Below are 12,545 nucleotides of genomic sequence, written 5' to 3' on the forward strand. Positions count from 1 at the left end.
CTGGAACAAATTCCACTTGGTCATAGCATATAATTATTTTTATATATTCAGTTTGCTAGTATTTTGCTGAGCTTTTTTGCATCCACATTCATAAAAGACATTGATCTGTAGTTTCCTTGTGAAGTCTTTGGTTTTGGTGTCAAGGTAATAATGGCCTCATAGAAAGAATTGGGAAGTTTCCCCTTCTGTTCTATATTTTAGAAAACTTTGTGCAGAAGTTATATTAGTTCTTTGATAGAGTTCACTTGCCATCTGGGCCTGAACTTTTCTTTGTGGGCAGTTTAATTACTAATTCAATCTCTTTACCTATAGGTCTATTTTAGTTGTCTGTTTCTTGTTGCACTAGTTTTGTGTCTCTCTAGGAGCTTGCCCATTTCATCTGCTATCTGTTTGTTGGCATATAACTAGAATATTCCTTTATACTGCTTTCTATTTTAATAATGATAATAGCAATTTCTACTGTTTCATTTCTGAATTTATTCATTTTAAAAATATATATTTTTATTGATTTTAGAGGGGAAAGAAGAAGGAGAGAGAGATAGAAACATTAATGAGAGAGAATCATTGATTGTCTGCCTCCTGCATGCCTCCCACTAGGGGTCAAGCCCACAACCCAGGCATGTGCCCTTGACTGGGAATCAAACTATGACCTCCTAGCTCATAGGTCAATGCTCAACCACTGGGCACACTGGCTGGGCTGATTTTATTCATTTGTCTTCCCTCTTTTTTCCTTGTTTGCCTGGCTATAGGCTTATCTTTTCAAAGAACTGGCTTTTGGTTTCGTGGACTTTCCTCTATTATTTTCCTGTTCTCTACTTCATTAATTTTCACTCTAATTTTTTATTTCCTCCCTTCAACTTTCTTCAGTTTGCTGTTCTTTACATAGAATTCTAAAGTGGAAATTAGGATATTGGTTTGAGATCTTTCTCTTTTTTCAATCTAGGCATAGAGCTGTAAATTTCCCTCTAGACATTGTTTTAGCTCCATCCCATAGTTTTGGTGTGTTGTGTCTTCATTTTTATTCATCTCAAAGTATTTTAATTTCTCTTTTAGTTTCTTCTTTGATTCATTAGTTGTTTAATTCCACTTATTTGTGAGTCTCCCAGGTTTTTTCCTGTTATTTGATTTCTAATTTTATTTCACTGTAGTCAGAGAACATAATTTGTATTATATTAATTGTTTTATGGCCTAAAGTATAGTTTATCCTAGAGAATGTTCCAGGTGCACTTGAGAAAAATGTATATCCTGCTGTAATTGGTGGAGCATTCTATAGATGTCAGTTAGGTCTGGGTGGTTATTAATGTTGTTCAAGTCCTCTACTTCCATTTTGATCTTCTTTCTAGTTATTCTACCCATTATTGAAAGTAGGATACTATAATCTTCTATTATTGTTAAATTATAGAAGATTCTATCTCCATTTCTGATATGTATTTTAGTGCTCTGTTGTTAGTTAAATATATGTTTATAATTACTATAACTTCCCAGTTAATTGACCCTATTATTATTAGAAAATGTCCCTCTTTATACCTAGTAACATTTCTAGTTTTAAAATCTATCTTATCTAATATTAGTATAGCTACTTCAGCTTTCTTGTGGTTGCTCCAGTGAAGAAATTGCTTTTTAGCCACCTCTTTGGCTCACATTTCAAATGAAACATTTCACCAGCTAACAAACTCTCGTTGGGCTCTAGGAATAGTCTACAACACAAAGACCTGTGTGATGTGAAAACTCTTGTGTCCAGATAGAACCCTCTTCATGGGATTGCTTAATTGCTTAATTGTCCTCTTCACTTCATCCTCAAAAAATTTAAGACTCTTTTCAAATAAGTGGGAGTCCTTATGACCACAACTGAAAGTGAAGAAAAATAAAATTAAAGGAAAAAGAAATCAGGAAATATTTATAAATATTATAGGAATAAACAAGTGCTGGTCCCTAGACGGGTGGCTCAGTTGGTTGAAGCATTGTCCCGTACACCAAAATGTTGCAGACTAGATTCCCAGTCAGAGCACATACCTCGGTTGTGGGTTTGATCTCTGGTAAGGAAGCAGGAAACAGCTGATTGATGATTCTCTCTCTTTCTCTATTTCGCTCTCTCTCTTCCTCTCCAAACACACACACACACACACACACACACACACACACACACACAAGCATATCCTCTGGGGAAGATTTTTTTAAAGTGCTGGTAAATAAGATATTTACTCTTGAACCCCTCAAGTCAGAAAAGCTCCCTGAATTTTTTTGGATCGCTCACTTGCTCTGAACCTACTAGAAGAATTCAGAGATGATGACAGTGGGAAACGAAGTAGAGTGAGGATGGCACACTGGGGCCTCTGTCTGTGTGCCCTAATGTGCCAGAGTATTACAGATTTCAAAAGGAAGAAAGAAAACATGTTAAAAAATAGATGTAATCCCATTCTGAGCAAGGGTCCCTGTTTGATCTTCCCCGGTGTCCAAGCCCACTTGTTTTGAAGGATGACAGCCCAGATACTCCCGTTGGATGAGAAAACCTCATAGACTGTGCCAGTTTCCTGTCACTGCTTTGGGCTCCAATAGTTCAGGAAGGGGAGGGTGGCGTGACCTCTACCTCGCTGTGTTGGCATGAGTCCCTGGTGACAGTGTGTCTGCGCCGCTGGGACACTGGCAATCTTTGGAGTAGCTCTTCCTCACTCTTTCAACAACTAGCCAATTTGGTCTCAGGAAGCCACTCTGCAGTGGTGGCTCTGTTTGGAAGTCATTTTTAATTTTGTGACAAAGACAAATGTGTCCTATGGGAATAGTAAGTGGTTTTACTGGTGATATTAATGGAACTGTGACCTCTTCTGTATCTATGATCCTGCAAAACAAAAAATGTTTGTATTCTAATATGTCAGGCAAGTTCATTCTTAGCCCTTCCTTGAAGCAAACTGCAGAGGAAATATACTATTAATAAGCCCAGAGAATATTGTTTGTGAGTGTGTGTGTGTGTGTGTGTGTGTGTGTATCTAGTATCTAGTCATGAGCTCATTTGCAAACACAGTGGATACAAATTATGTGTTTTGAATTATGTTAGGATGAACACAACTCATTGGTTCTGACATCTTTGAACAGAATTGCAGTGGGCCCAGTGCTGACATCGGTATTGAATTTTAAAGGGCAATAGCTGTAGTAAAATTCAAGTGTTTAGGGGATCCAAAGTGACAAAGAAAAAGAAGAAAGCCAAAGGCACATTGAATGGACCTCTTCTATTTTCATTTGGAATTGGCATTCATTAGCCTAGATGTGACTACGCTGATGTTTACTATTTCCTGCAGGAACTTTTATGCCAATGTCCTTGGTTGAAAATGGTTGCTTAAGGAGACAGTAAATTAAATGTGAAGGATTTACAGTTTAGTTACATGAATTAAACCATTTCCTGGTGTTTGTGTTTACCTTGGGACTCACAAAGGAGACAAAATATAGACTCACAGGAGGAAGGGAAGGAATGATCAAATACCAATAGCCTCTGCCTGATTGTCTAGCTCAGCAAATTTATTTAGGAGACGAATTTCGTGCTGATAATGAATCTTTGTCCCTGTTAATTAGCTTTTCCTCCCTGCATATGCTATTGCACACTTTGAGCTTTCCTAAACAGACATAATTATTCAATGTCATGATTAATATCTCATTCTATTATATTGGACAAAACTAAATCAAATGCAAATTTTATACTTTTCCTCAAGTAAAAAATAGATGGTGCTTTATAATTTGAGACTTAAATTCAATAATTGAAAATGTTATTATAGCCCTGGCCGGTGTGGCTCTGTTGGTTGGCTGCCATCCTCTGCACTGAAAGGTTGCAGGTTCGATTCCCCATCAAGGCACATGCCCAGGTTGTGACCTCAGTCCCCAGTAGGAGGCATGTAGGAGGCAGCAGATCAATATTTCGCTCTCGATATTTTTCTCTCCCTCTCCCTCTCTCTCTAAAATCAATTAAAAAAATGTTTTTTAATGTTATTGTAAAGTAATACAATCATTCTAGGAAAACTGACAAATACAGAAGGTAAATGAGAAAATAACTTATGAAGTCACTACTCAAAGATAATCCTTAACATTTTATTATATGAATTTTGTCTTTTATTTTGGTGCCATTTTATGAATATATAACTTTTAATAGTTAATAGTTAATATCATGAACATAATTTGTGATTTTTATATATCCTAACCCCTCTTTCCAATAAGTTCAAATTTCTCATATTAATAGTACTCACACATATATAGTACTTACTAATCTGCCAGGCACTATTCTAAGCACATACATTAATTCATGTAAGCCTCATTCTAACCCTTTAAAGTAGATTTTATGAGTGAGACGCAGGGTAAAATGATCTACTCAAAGTCTCACAACTAGTAAGGGGCAGAGCCAGGATTCAGACTCAGGTTGTAAAGTGTGTGCTTTTAATCACCATGATCTGTTGCCTCCCTCTGATTGTCCACTTCTGAAAGGCCCTGGCCCGAAGCTGTCCTGTGTTCTTCTCAGAATTCCTCTAAGTCTAGAAAGTATGACATGCCACATACTTTCCCTGGAACATGCGAAAATCAGCCCTATCTCTGAAAAACAACTGCCACCTACAGCCCTTCCCCTGCGGAGCCCTCCCTCAAGAGAAGGCTGGTGATCTAGTCCCAAAGAGAAACTGCACAACTCATTTCATCTGTTTACACCTGTTTTCTCATCTATAAAGTGATGGGGCCATACAGCCCTTCACTCATTTATTCGCTCGTTCATTCATTTACTACACATTAGGCAATCTTGCCTCTATTTCCTCTCCTCTAGGAGTTCATCATCCAATGTGTAGCCAGAGAAGTAAACTGCCAGTTCAGTGTCAATGTGTGAAGTGTGGTGATGGAGAATGCTGGGGATGTTGGAAAGCTCCTAAGATGAGCTGGGGCAGAGAGAGGGGTTAAGGAAGGGGCTAGCCTGCAAGGCTTCCCAGAGGATGAGTAGGAATGGTTTAGGCATCTAGGGGCATAAGACGTATGCTGTGATGATAGGGTCTCTCTAAGGACCTCCCTAGGGTGTTTTAAACCATCCCATTCTCAGTGGGCTGCCACAATGTCAGCAATGGCACCTTTTTTTTTTTTTTTTTGCTTAAAATTACAGGAATTTATTGTTTCACATTCTAGAGACTAGAGGTCTGAAATCATGGTTTCAGCTGGTCTATGTTCCCCTGAAACCTGAAGGGGAGCGTCCTTCCATGCCTCTGACCTTCTGGTGGTTGCTGGCTGTCCTTGGCTTCCCTTGCCTTAAAGCTTCATCATTCCAGCCTCTGCCTTTGTCCTCACATGGCATTCTCCCCTGTGTCGGTCTTCAACAGCCAACTTTTTATAAGGACACTAGTTATATTGGACCAGGGGCCCACTTAATTGAAGTAATTACATTGGCAATAACCCTCCTTTGACCCAAATGAGGTCACATTCTGAAGTACTGGGATTAGAATGTATCATTTTGGGGAAACACAGTTCAACCCATAGCAATCACTGGAGCCACCATTGAGCCTAGGCAACCATTCCCTACTTACCGTCTAGTTTCTCCAATTCATTCTCCGCTCAGCATCCAGAATGAGCTTCCTCATCTCCAGCAAGCAGGTGGGGGTCTAATTAGTTCCTTCAGGTCCAGACAGAGAGATTTAACATCGGACTTCTTTTCATCTGGGCATCTCAGGCTGAAACCAAGGGAAGATGGGAACACAGTAACTTCTGAAGAGATCACTGTCGGTGGATTTCCAAGGGCAAGGGAATGGTACATGTGAGGATGTTTCTAATAGGATCTGATGCTCGTTCTTGAACCCAGAAGAATTACAGAGAATGTGTGGATTTCATTATGGGATGATGTACTGTGGCAGCGTCCATATTGCCTCACCAGCTACAGGGTCTAGACGTTTATAATATAATCATTGATATATACATAAATTTCTCCACTTTCTTCTCATTCAGATACAAGTCGACCTTTCTTGGAGATGCACACTGAAATGCCTGAAGTGATAAATATAACTGAAGGAAGGCCGTTCGTCATTCCCTGCCGGGTTACATCACCTGACATCATTGTTACTTTAAAAAGGGTAAAGTTGAGCAATGCTATTCTCGGAACTTTTTTACTGCAAATGAGCATAGTGAATTAATTAATTTTTTCCTTAGACAGTTGGGCTTTTAAATCACATCCTTTTACCGTAAAGCATGAGTGCTACATGTTATACCTTGCATGTATATAAATGGAATAAAATGATCATGTCTTAAGCAAAAATCAATGTGAATAATGAAAGAACTAAAATCATGAAAATTTTTGTACTTGCCACAAATCCAAATGTCTGCAAAGATGAGAAAAAGCTTACACAACTGATAACTTGGCAGAGTGGTGAGTCCAGGTTTTTGCTAAAGACAGAGCTGTCAGGCAGGTGCCCACCCCAGCTCCCACCTTTGGCCTGAGCCAGGAAATTCTTGGTAACAAAAGGCTTTGCTCCTGCTGGGCATCCAAACGTAGCCTCTTGGGGGCGGGGGCAGGAAAAGAATGTTATAAATGAGATTTTTCTTCCTATTATGTTGTAAGATGTTCGTGAGGATAAGAAAAAAAGATTTAGGTTCGAATTTAATAAAAACAAACGCTAAACTGTGGCAGTCCCGTTAATTCACCAGCTACAGGAGTTTAGGAATACACTAAGACTAAGAATTGAATAAAAGCTCCTATACTGAGAAATTCAGCCCCAGGGCCACACACACACACACACACACACACACACACACACACACACACACTAGTGAATCCTGAGAGCTTAGAGCTTTAAGAGAAAAAGTTAAGACTGTCCCACCACATGTAGCTACTCAGGGCGTACCAGCCTGTGCGGTGCTGGTCAGTAGGAGAAGTTTGGGGTGACTTGCAGTGTCCCCCATGGACCTTGGATAGTGAAATGTGACGGGGTATCTATCACCCTGTCTTCTTCCTTTGCACTCACTCTCCTATATTGTTCATTTAAGCCTTCAGTACAGTCCATCAGAGACAGGTTTGGGCCTCTATGACATCTGCGCATCATTGCCAGAAAACATAAAATCCAAGTTGGAAATAGCAGAGGAGTCTAACTCCATTGGTCTTAGAAAAAAACTGAGAGTAAGGGACCCGTATCCAGACTTCTTCAGTGTCCTCACTGTAATCGCCTTGGAGGAAGTCACAGGCCTCCCTGCAGGGCTTCCTACCACCCCACACTCACCCGCTGGACAAACTGGCATGTGACCACCCCTCTCTACCTCAGTGACCTCATTTCAGAGGTGGGAGCAATTACAGCAGCACCCACCTCACATGGCTGTCAGGAGGCCAAGGGGGGCAGTTTATGGAAAGCACTTGGAACAATGCCAGGTGCAAGTAGCCCTAATCAAGGGTGAGCGTCTTTATTATTTAATCTAGCAGTTTAATACTCAATACCGGATTACTATCAAGTTATGTTTTCAATAGCATGGCATCACTCCTCTTAGTCTGATATGTTAATTGCTATGTGATTGGTATGCAACTTCTCTATTTCATGCAAGCCCCCTGCTTTTTGCCCTAATGCAGATCTGCTGCAAGGAACATTCCCAAATTCCCACATGTAGAATTTTGTGGGGTGCGGGGAGTTTGTTTACTCTGTTTTTCTACCTAAGGTCAATGAGAGAGAGAGAGAGAGAGAGAGAGAGAGAGAGAGAGAGAGAGAATGAATATGAACAAAGCTCTAACAGGGATTCTGGTTTGACACATACTTACTGAAAATAATCTAACCTATTACATATATATGCTGACATGAAATTAATGTAAGGTCCCTTCCATTTCTCTTATTGGGCCTTTTCTTCCAATTTGCCACCCGCTCTCTCCTTTTCCTGTGTCTGCTTTTTCAGAGCCATTACCTGCTGGACACCGGCCTCCCTGTCAGTCCTTTCTTTCTCCTGCCTCTATACCATGTGCAGCCACTGCCGCAGCTGAGGAGCTACATAATCTTTTGCTATTTTAGCTCTTGTCAACTACAAATAAGAAACCCTACTGGTGGCAGTAACGGGTAGATTGGAACAAGATAAACACTTTAGAGGGAATTTTACTGTTTTTAAGCTGTGCGGAGGAAATCCGCCAGCAACCCATCTCTCAGATTCAGCACACGCTTGTTTTCACGTATTTTTAAAGCATCATGATTTCAATCCCTGACTTAAATTTTCTGAATTTTTCCCTTAATAGTTTGCACTAAGTTAGAATATTGTTTTTCCCCCACTGAATGCAAAGCATCCCTAGGTTTGCAGAGAAATGCTGATTTACTAAAACATGAAACGCACCGTCAGTCCCTTTCAGCTCTTCATATGCAGGATGTCATTCATTCCAAACCCAAGTAACACTCAGGTAACATATTTGTATATCCAGACATTCCCTGGGAGAGAGGCACTGGTGACTTTGGGGATAGAAATTCAGCCCCAGGACCACAAATCCCAGCCAGATTAGCTTCTTCTACAAGTAATATAAACAAATGATAAATGGATAGAGTGAGGTAAGTGGTCCTTTTTAAAAGAAGATAGAAAAGATTCGAAACTTCTTCATGGTAGTTTGGCCTTTCCTTTAGGTTATCTGGTTTTTTCCCTTTCCAAGTTGGGACAAACAATAGAGGCAGTCAGAGGGTAGGCACTGCCCCTGCACAGACCTGGCAACCTGGCATCGGGGCATTGGGCCGGGCCCCTCTGTGGAGCAATGATCCTTTAAAACGTCTAATCCCAAGGCAGACTGTTTATACGATAGTCTTTAAAAATGAAGTCCTTGGGGCCTAGAAGAAGGCATAAGGGGAGAATCAGGTCCTGGATTCTTCTCTTCTGTTTGGACTCACTGTGCTTGGGAACACTTCAAAGAATTGGAGAGCTCTCCAGCCATCACAGTGCCTCCGGCCTCGCATCTGCTGGCAGCTGTCTTCATTGTTGCAGACTCAGCTTGAGGTGGGGGGGTCCCCCTCCAGAGGCAGTCAATGCCTTTGGCCTTCTCAGAATGACAACCCCGTGTATGCTCTGACTCTTGGAGGATCTGGAGGGATCCAGTCCTTTAAAGACTGTCGCCTCTAGTGAATCATGCGAAATAGGAGGACAAGTTACAGCTTGTTAACAGATAAAGACATTCATGAGGATATCCTGGCAGCCCCAGTGGAAAAAAACACTAACTGGTTTCTCTATTGAGTATCAGGCCAGTTTATTACTAAGGTTCTCAGAGGCCAAAGAGACACAGGCTCCCACTAGGAGTCTGACCTGGCCACTGGGCCCATCCTAGGTGGGTGCAGCTTGTTGCTAAGGCTGATAATCAGTTATTGTAATTACTCTAACTTATCATAATACATGTATATATTGCTACATGTAAAGAAAACCGAAGACCCACTTATAATAAACTGGATTTTTACCTGTGCTATTTGTATTTTAGATGAAAATTATGTTTTCAAAACCTACTAATGAACGCTACTGCCACGGTGTTAATATGATTTTGTTAAAGCATGTTCCTTCCTTTCCAGTTTCCATTTCATACTCTGATCCCTGATGGAAAAAGAATAACCTGGGACAGTAGGAAGGGCTTTTTAATTTCAAATGCAACATACGAAGAAATAGGCCTTCTGACCTGTGAGACAACTGTCAACGGACATTTGTACCAGACAAACTATCTCACATATCGACAAAGTAAGTGATGTTCCAATGGCGAGAACATAAACCAAAATACTCAGGGTTTAATCTGCTTAATGAAACCTTGATTTTAAAACATGTTATTTCTTATACTTGCAGCCACTACAATCTCAGATGTCCAAATAAGCCCACCAAGCCCTGTCAAGTTACTCAGAGGTCAGACTCTGACCCTCAACTGTACTGTCACCACACCCTTCAATACGAGAGTTCAAATCAAATGGACTTACCCTGGTGAAGTGAGTGACCGATTTTTCTATTTCTTCTGTAGGATAGTATTTATTTTTAGTAAGTGAAATGCCACTGTGTTTTTGCAGTGGGAAAATAGGAATATTTGACTCCTATGGCAGATTGAGTCAATAAAAAAGTTTGGGTTTGGTGGGTGCTTTTTGACCTGGCATTTCATGAATCTGGTAGGCATAGATATGGTCTTTTGATGTGCAGAGGTTTTGTTTTGAAGTGTATAGACTGGTATTTCTATTGCATGATTCTGAGTGGAAAAAGGGGATTGTTTCATCCTTGGAAACCATTCTCTAGGATTTCGAGATGAGAGAGAAATTTATCACTAATGCCAGGCAGGGACTATCTTTTGTAACAACAACAACAAAAAGTTGTCAGCGCATTCATTTAAGATACTGGCAGACAGTCAGGCTCCTGATTGGAGCATGTTTGGAAAAGATAATACAACCCAGCCATCCAGTGTTCCATTTGCTAAGTGACAAAGAGCAATTCTGTCCTTCAGAAAAATGAGAAGAATGAAGATGGAGCTGGGTTCCCTTCCACAAGTTAAACATCCTTGCAAACAATTACTTTAAAAATGTGTAGATGGAGAACCTATGATAAACTGTTCAGAAATGTTTGACAGTAGGTCCAGCCCCCATTTCTTGTGTATCAGTGTGAGTTATGTGGCGTCTCCCAAGTACAGTCGTCTGTTACGCTATTCAGATCCCCCAATCAGTTCACTTATGATTAAATTATGTGTGAAAGTTTAATGCATCAGCCCCAAGCTATTGTTTTTCATCAACATTTCTTGCCCTGGAAATTGAATAATTTAGCAATAAAAAGGTGTAACAAGTGCCCTGTAGGGACACATTAAGGATACATTAGCCAAAGAATTTTCTAGAAAATGGTATTGTTTCATTTAAATAGAAATGCTATGACTTATAGCAGTGATGGCGAACCTTTTGAGCTCGGCGTGTCAGCATTTTGAAAACCCTAACTTAACTCTGGTGCCGTGTCACATATAGAAATTTTTTGATATTTGCAACCATAGTAAAACAAAGACTTATATTTTTGATATTTATTTCATATATTTAAATGCCATTTAACAAAGAAAAATCAACCAAAAAAATGACTCCGCGTGTCACCTCTGACACACGTGTCATAGGTTCGCCATCACTGACTTATAGCAATATTTTCTGGGTTTTGATAGAAATCGAATATTCTTGATCAATCAGATATTCTGAATAAATACCAAGAGGAGAGAAACTTTTATCCTGTTAGTGTTGCTACCCTAAGTAAGAAAATGATGATACATCTGTTGAAAGACAATAACCTTCTAAAATGGCCCTGTCCAGTAGAACTTCCTGAGATGGAAATATTCTATATCTCTGCATCCAATATAGTAACCACTAGCCACACATGGTTATGAGCACCCAGAATATGGCTGGTGTGACTGAGGAACTGAATTTTTAGTTTTGTTTACTTTTAACTTAAATAGCTGCATGTGGCTGGTAGCTCAGTACTGGACAACTCAGTTCTGAAACACAGGGTCAGCTGTTTTCCAAGGCAGAAATGACATCGATGGTAGTCTGACTTGGAAATGAAAGTATTCTCAAAGGGAGAGTAATAGCTCCATAACTGAAGTTGCTGAAAGCCCCTCAATCTGTTAGTTCGGGGGATTTTTGATGTTGGAGAGTGACATTTTCTCCCTCGTTACTGCGGAGAATGAAGAACATGACTTAAATGTGTGTCTGTTTCAACAAGGCAATAAAGGGATAGGTGGGTAGAAATTATTAAACATGACACAGAGGAGAGAAGTTCAAGACACAAATATCAGTTCTGGACAGTTTCCAAAGTCTTTTTTCCATGCCCTCTCATGAGGAAGAATTGAGAGAAGGAAATAACATATTATGTGCTATAAAATGTAATGCTAAAAAAAAAGAGAGAGAGAGAAAGGAACAATGAAAGGAAAAGGCAATGTGATCTCATCTTCTCAAAGCCAGAGCAGTCACTGGGGCCAGGTCACAGTGCGGACTCCAGGCCTGCTTAGGTCTCCCCTGAAGCAAACACGAGACAGCACCCGCCAAGTGTCGGCTGACCACGTCGATGGTTTTGCATGTCCCCTGATCCATTTAGTGTGATTTAGCAGAAATGGGCAAGCATTGTTCAAATGGTGAGATAATGAAGCTGGGAGTGTTACACCTTAGTAGGTGTGGCCAGGACTCACTATCTTTTCCTTCAATTCAAGTAAGGAAGCAGAAGAAAACTCGCATGGTGATTTATTAAGAAAAACACTGTCATTAAATCAGTGCTAAGGATATTGCTTGCGTTTGTGTGTGAGATCTATGCCTAGAGAATACGTGACTGTTGAGAGGGGTGTGTGTGCTGGAGGGAACACTAGATTTCCACTCAAAGACCTAGTTTTGCCTTCTTTGGCCTGTGTCTCTGACACTTCAGTGTGCATCTGTAAAAGGACAATAATCCTGCCAGTCTGACTGGGTGGTGGTGAGAAACAGTTGAGATGATGTATGTGCAAGTCCATCTGAAGAAGAGGAAATCCTCAAAAAATGCCACTGTGCGCATACTTGAAATAATCAGACAGAGATGTAATTTCCAAACCTTTTGCTCCAGGTGGGTTTGCTTTTCAGCATCAA

General features: G+C 40.3%; 1 protein-coding gene across 1 annotated transcript in view; it reads left to right on the forward strand.

Annotated features, from left to right (window-relative positions):
- The window catches only part of FLT1 (fms related receptor tyrosine kinase 1), a 203,878-nt gene that overhangs the window by 52,343 nt on the left and 138,990 nt on the right, over positions 1-12,545 (forward strand). Inside the window, exons 5-7 of the mRNA XM_070409410.1 lie at positions 5,953-6,077; positions 9,507-9,669; positions 9,772-9,908. Coding sequence (XP_070265511.1) covers positions 5,953-6,077; positions 9,507-9,669; positions 9,772-9,908 — 425 coding nt within the window. The remainder of the gene's footprint in view (positions 1-5,952; positions 6,078-9,506; positions 9,670-9,771; positions 9,909-12,545) is intronic.

The sequence above is a fragment of the Myotis yumanensis genome, unplaced genomic scaffold (assembly GCF_028538775.1).
Source record: "Myotis yumanensis isolate MYYU_CA2020_CCGP unplaced genomic scaffold, mMyoYum1.0.hap1 SCAF_3, whole genome shotgun sequence".
Classification (NCBI taxonomy): Eukaryota; Metazoa; Chordata; class Mammalia; order Chiroptera; family Vespertilionidae; genus Myotis; species Myotis yumanensis.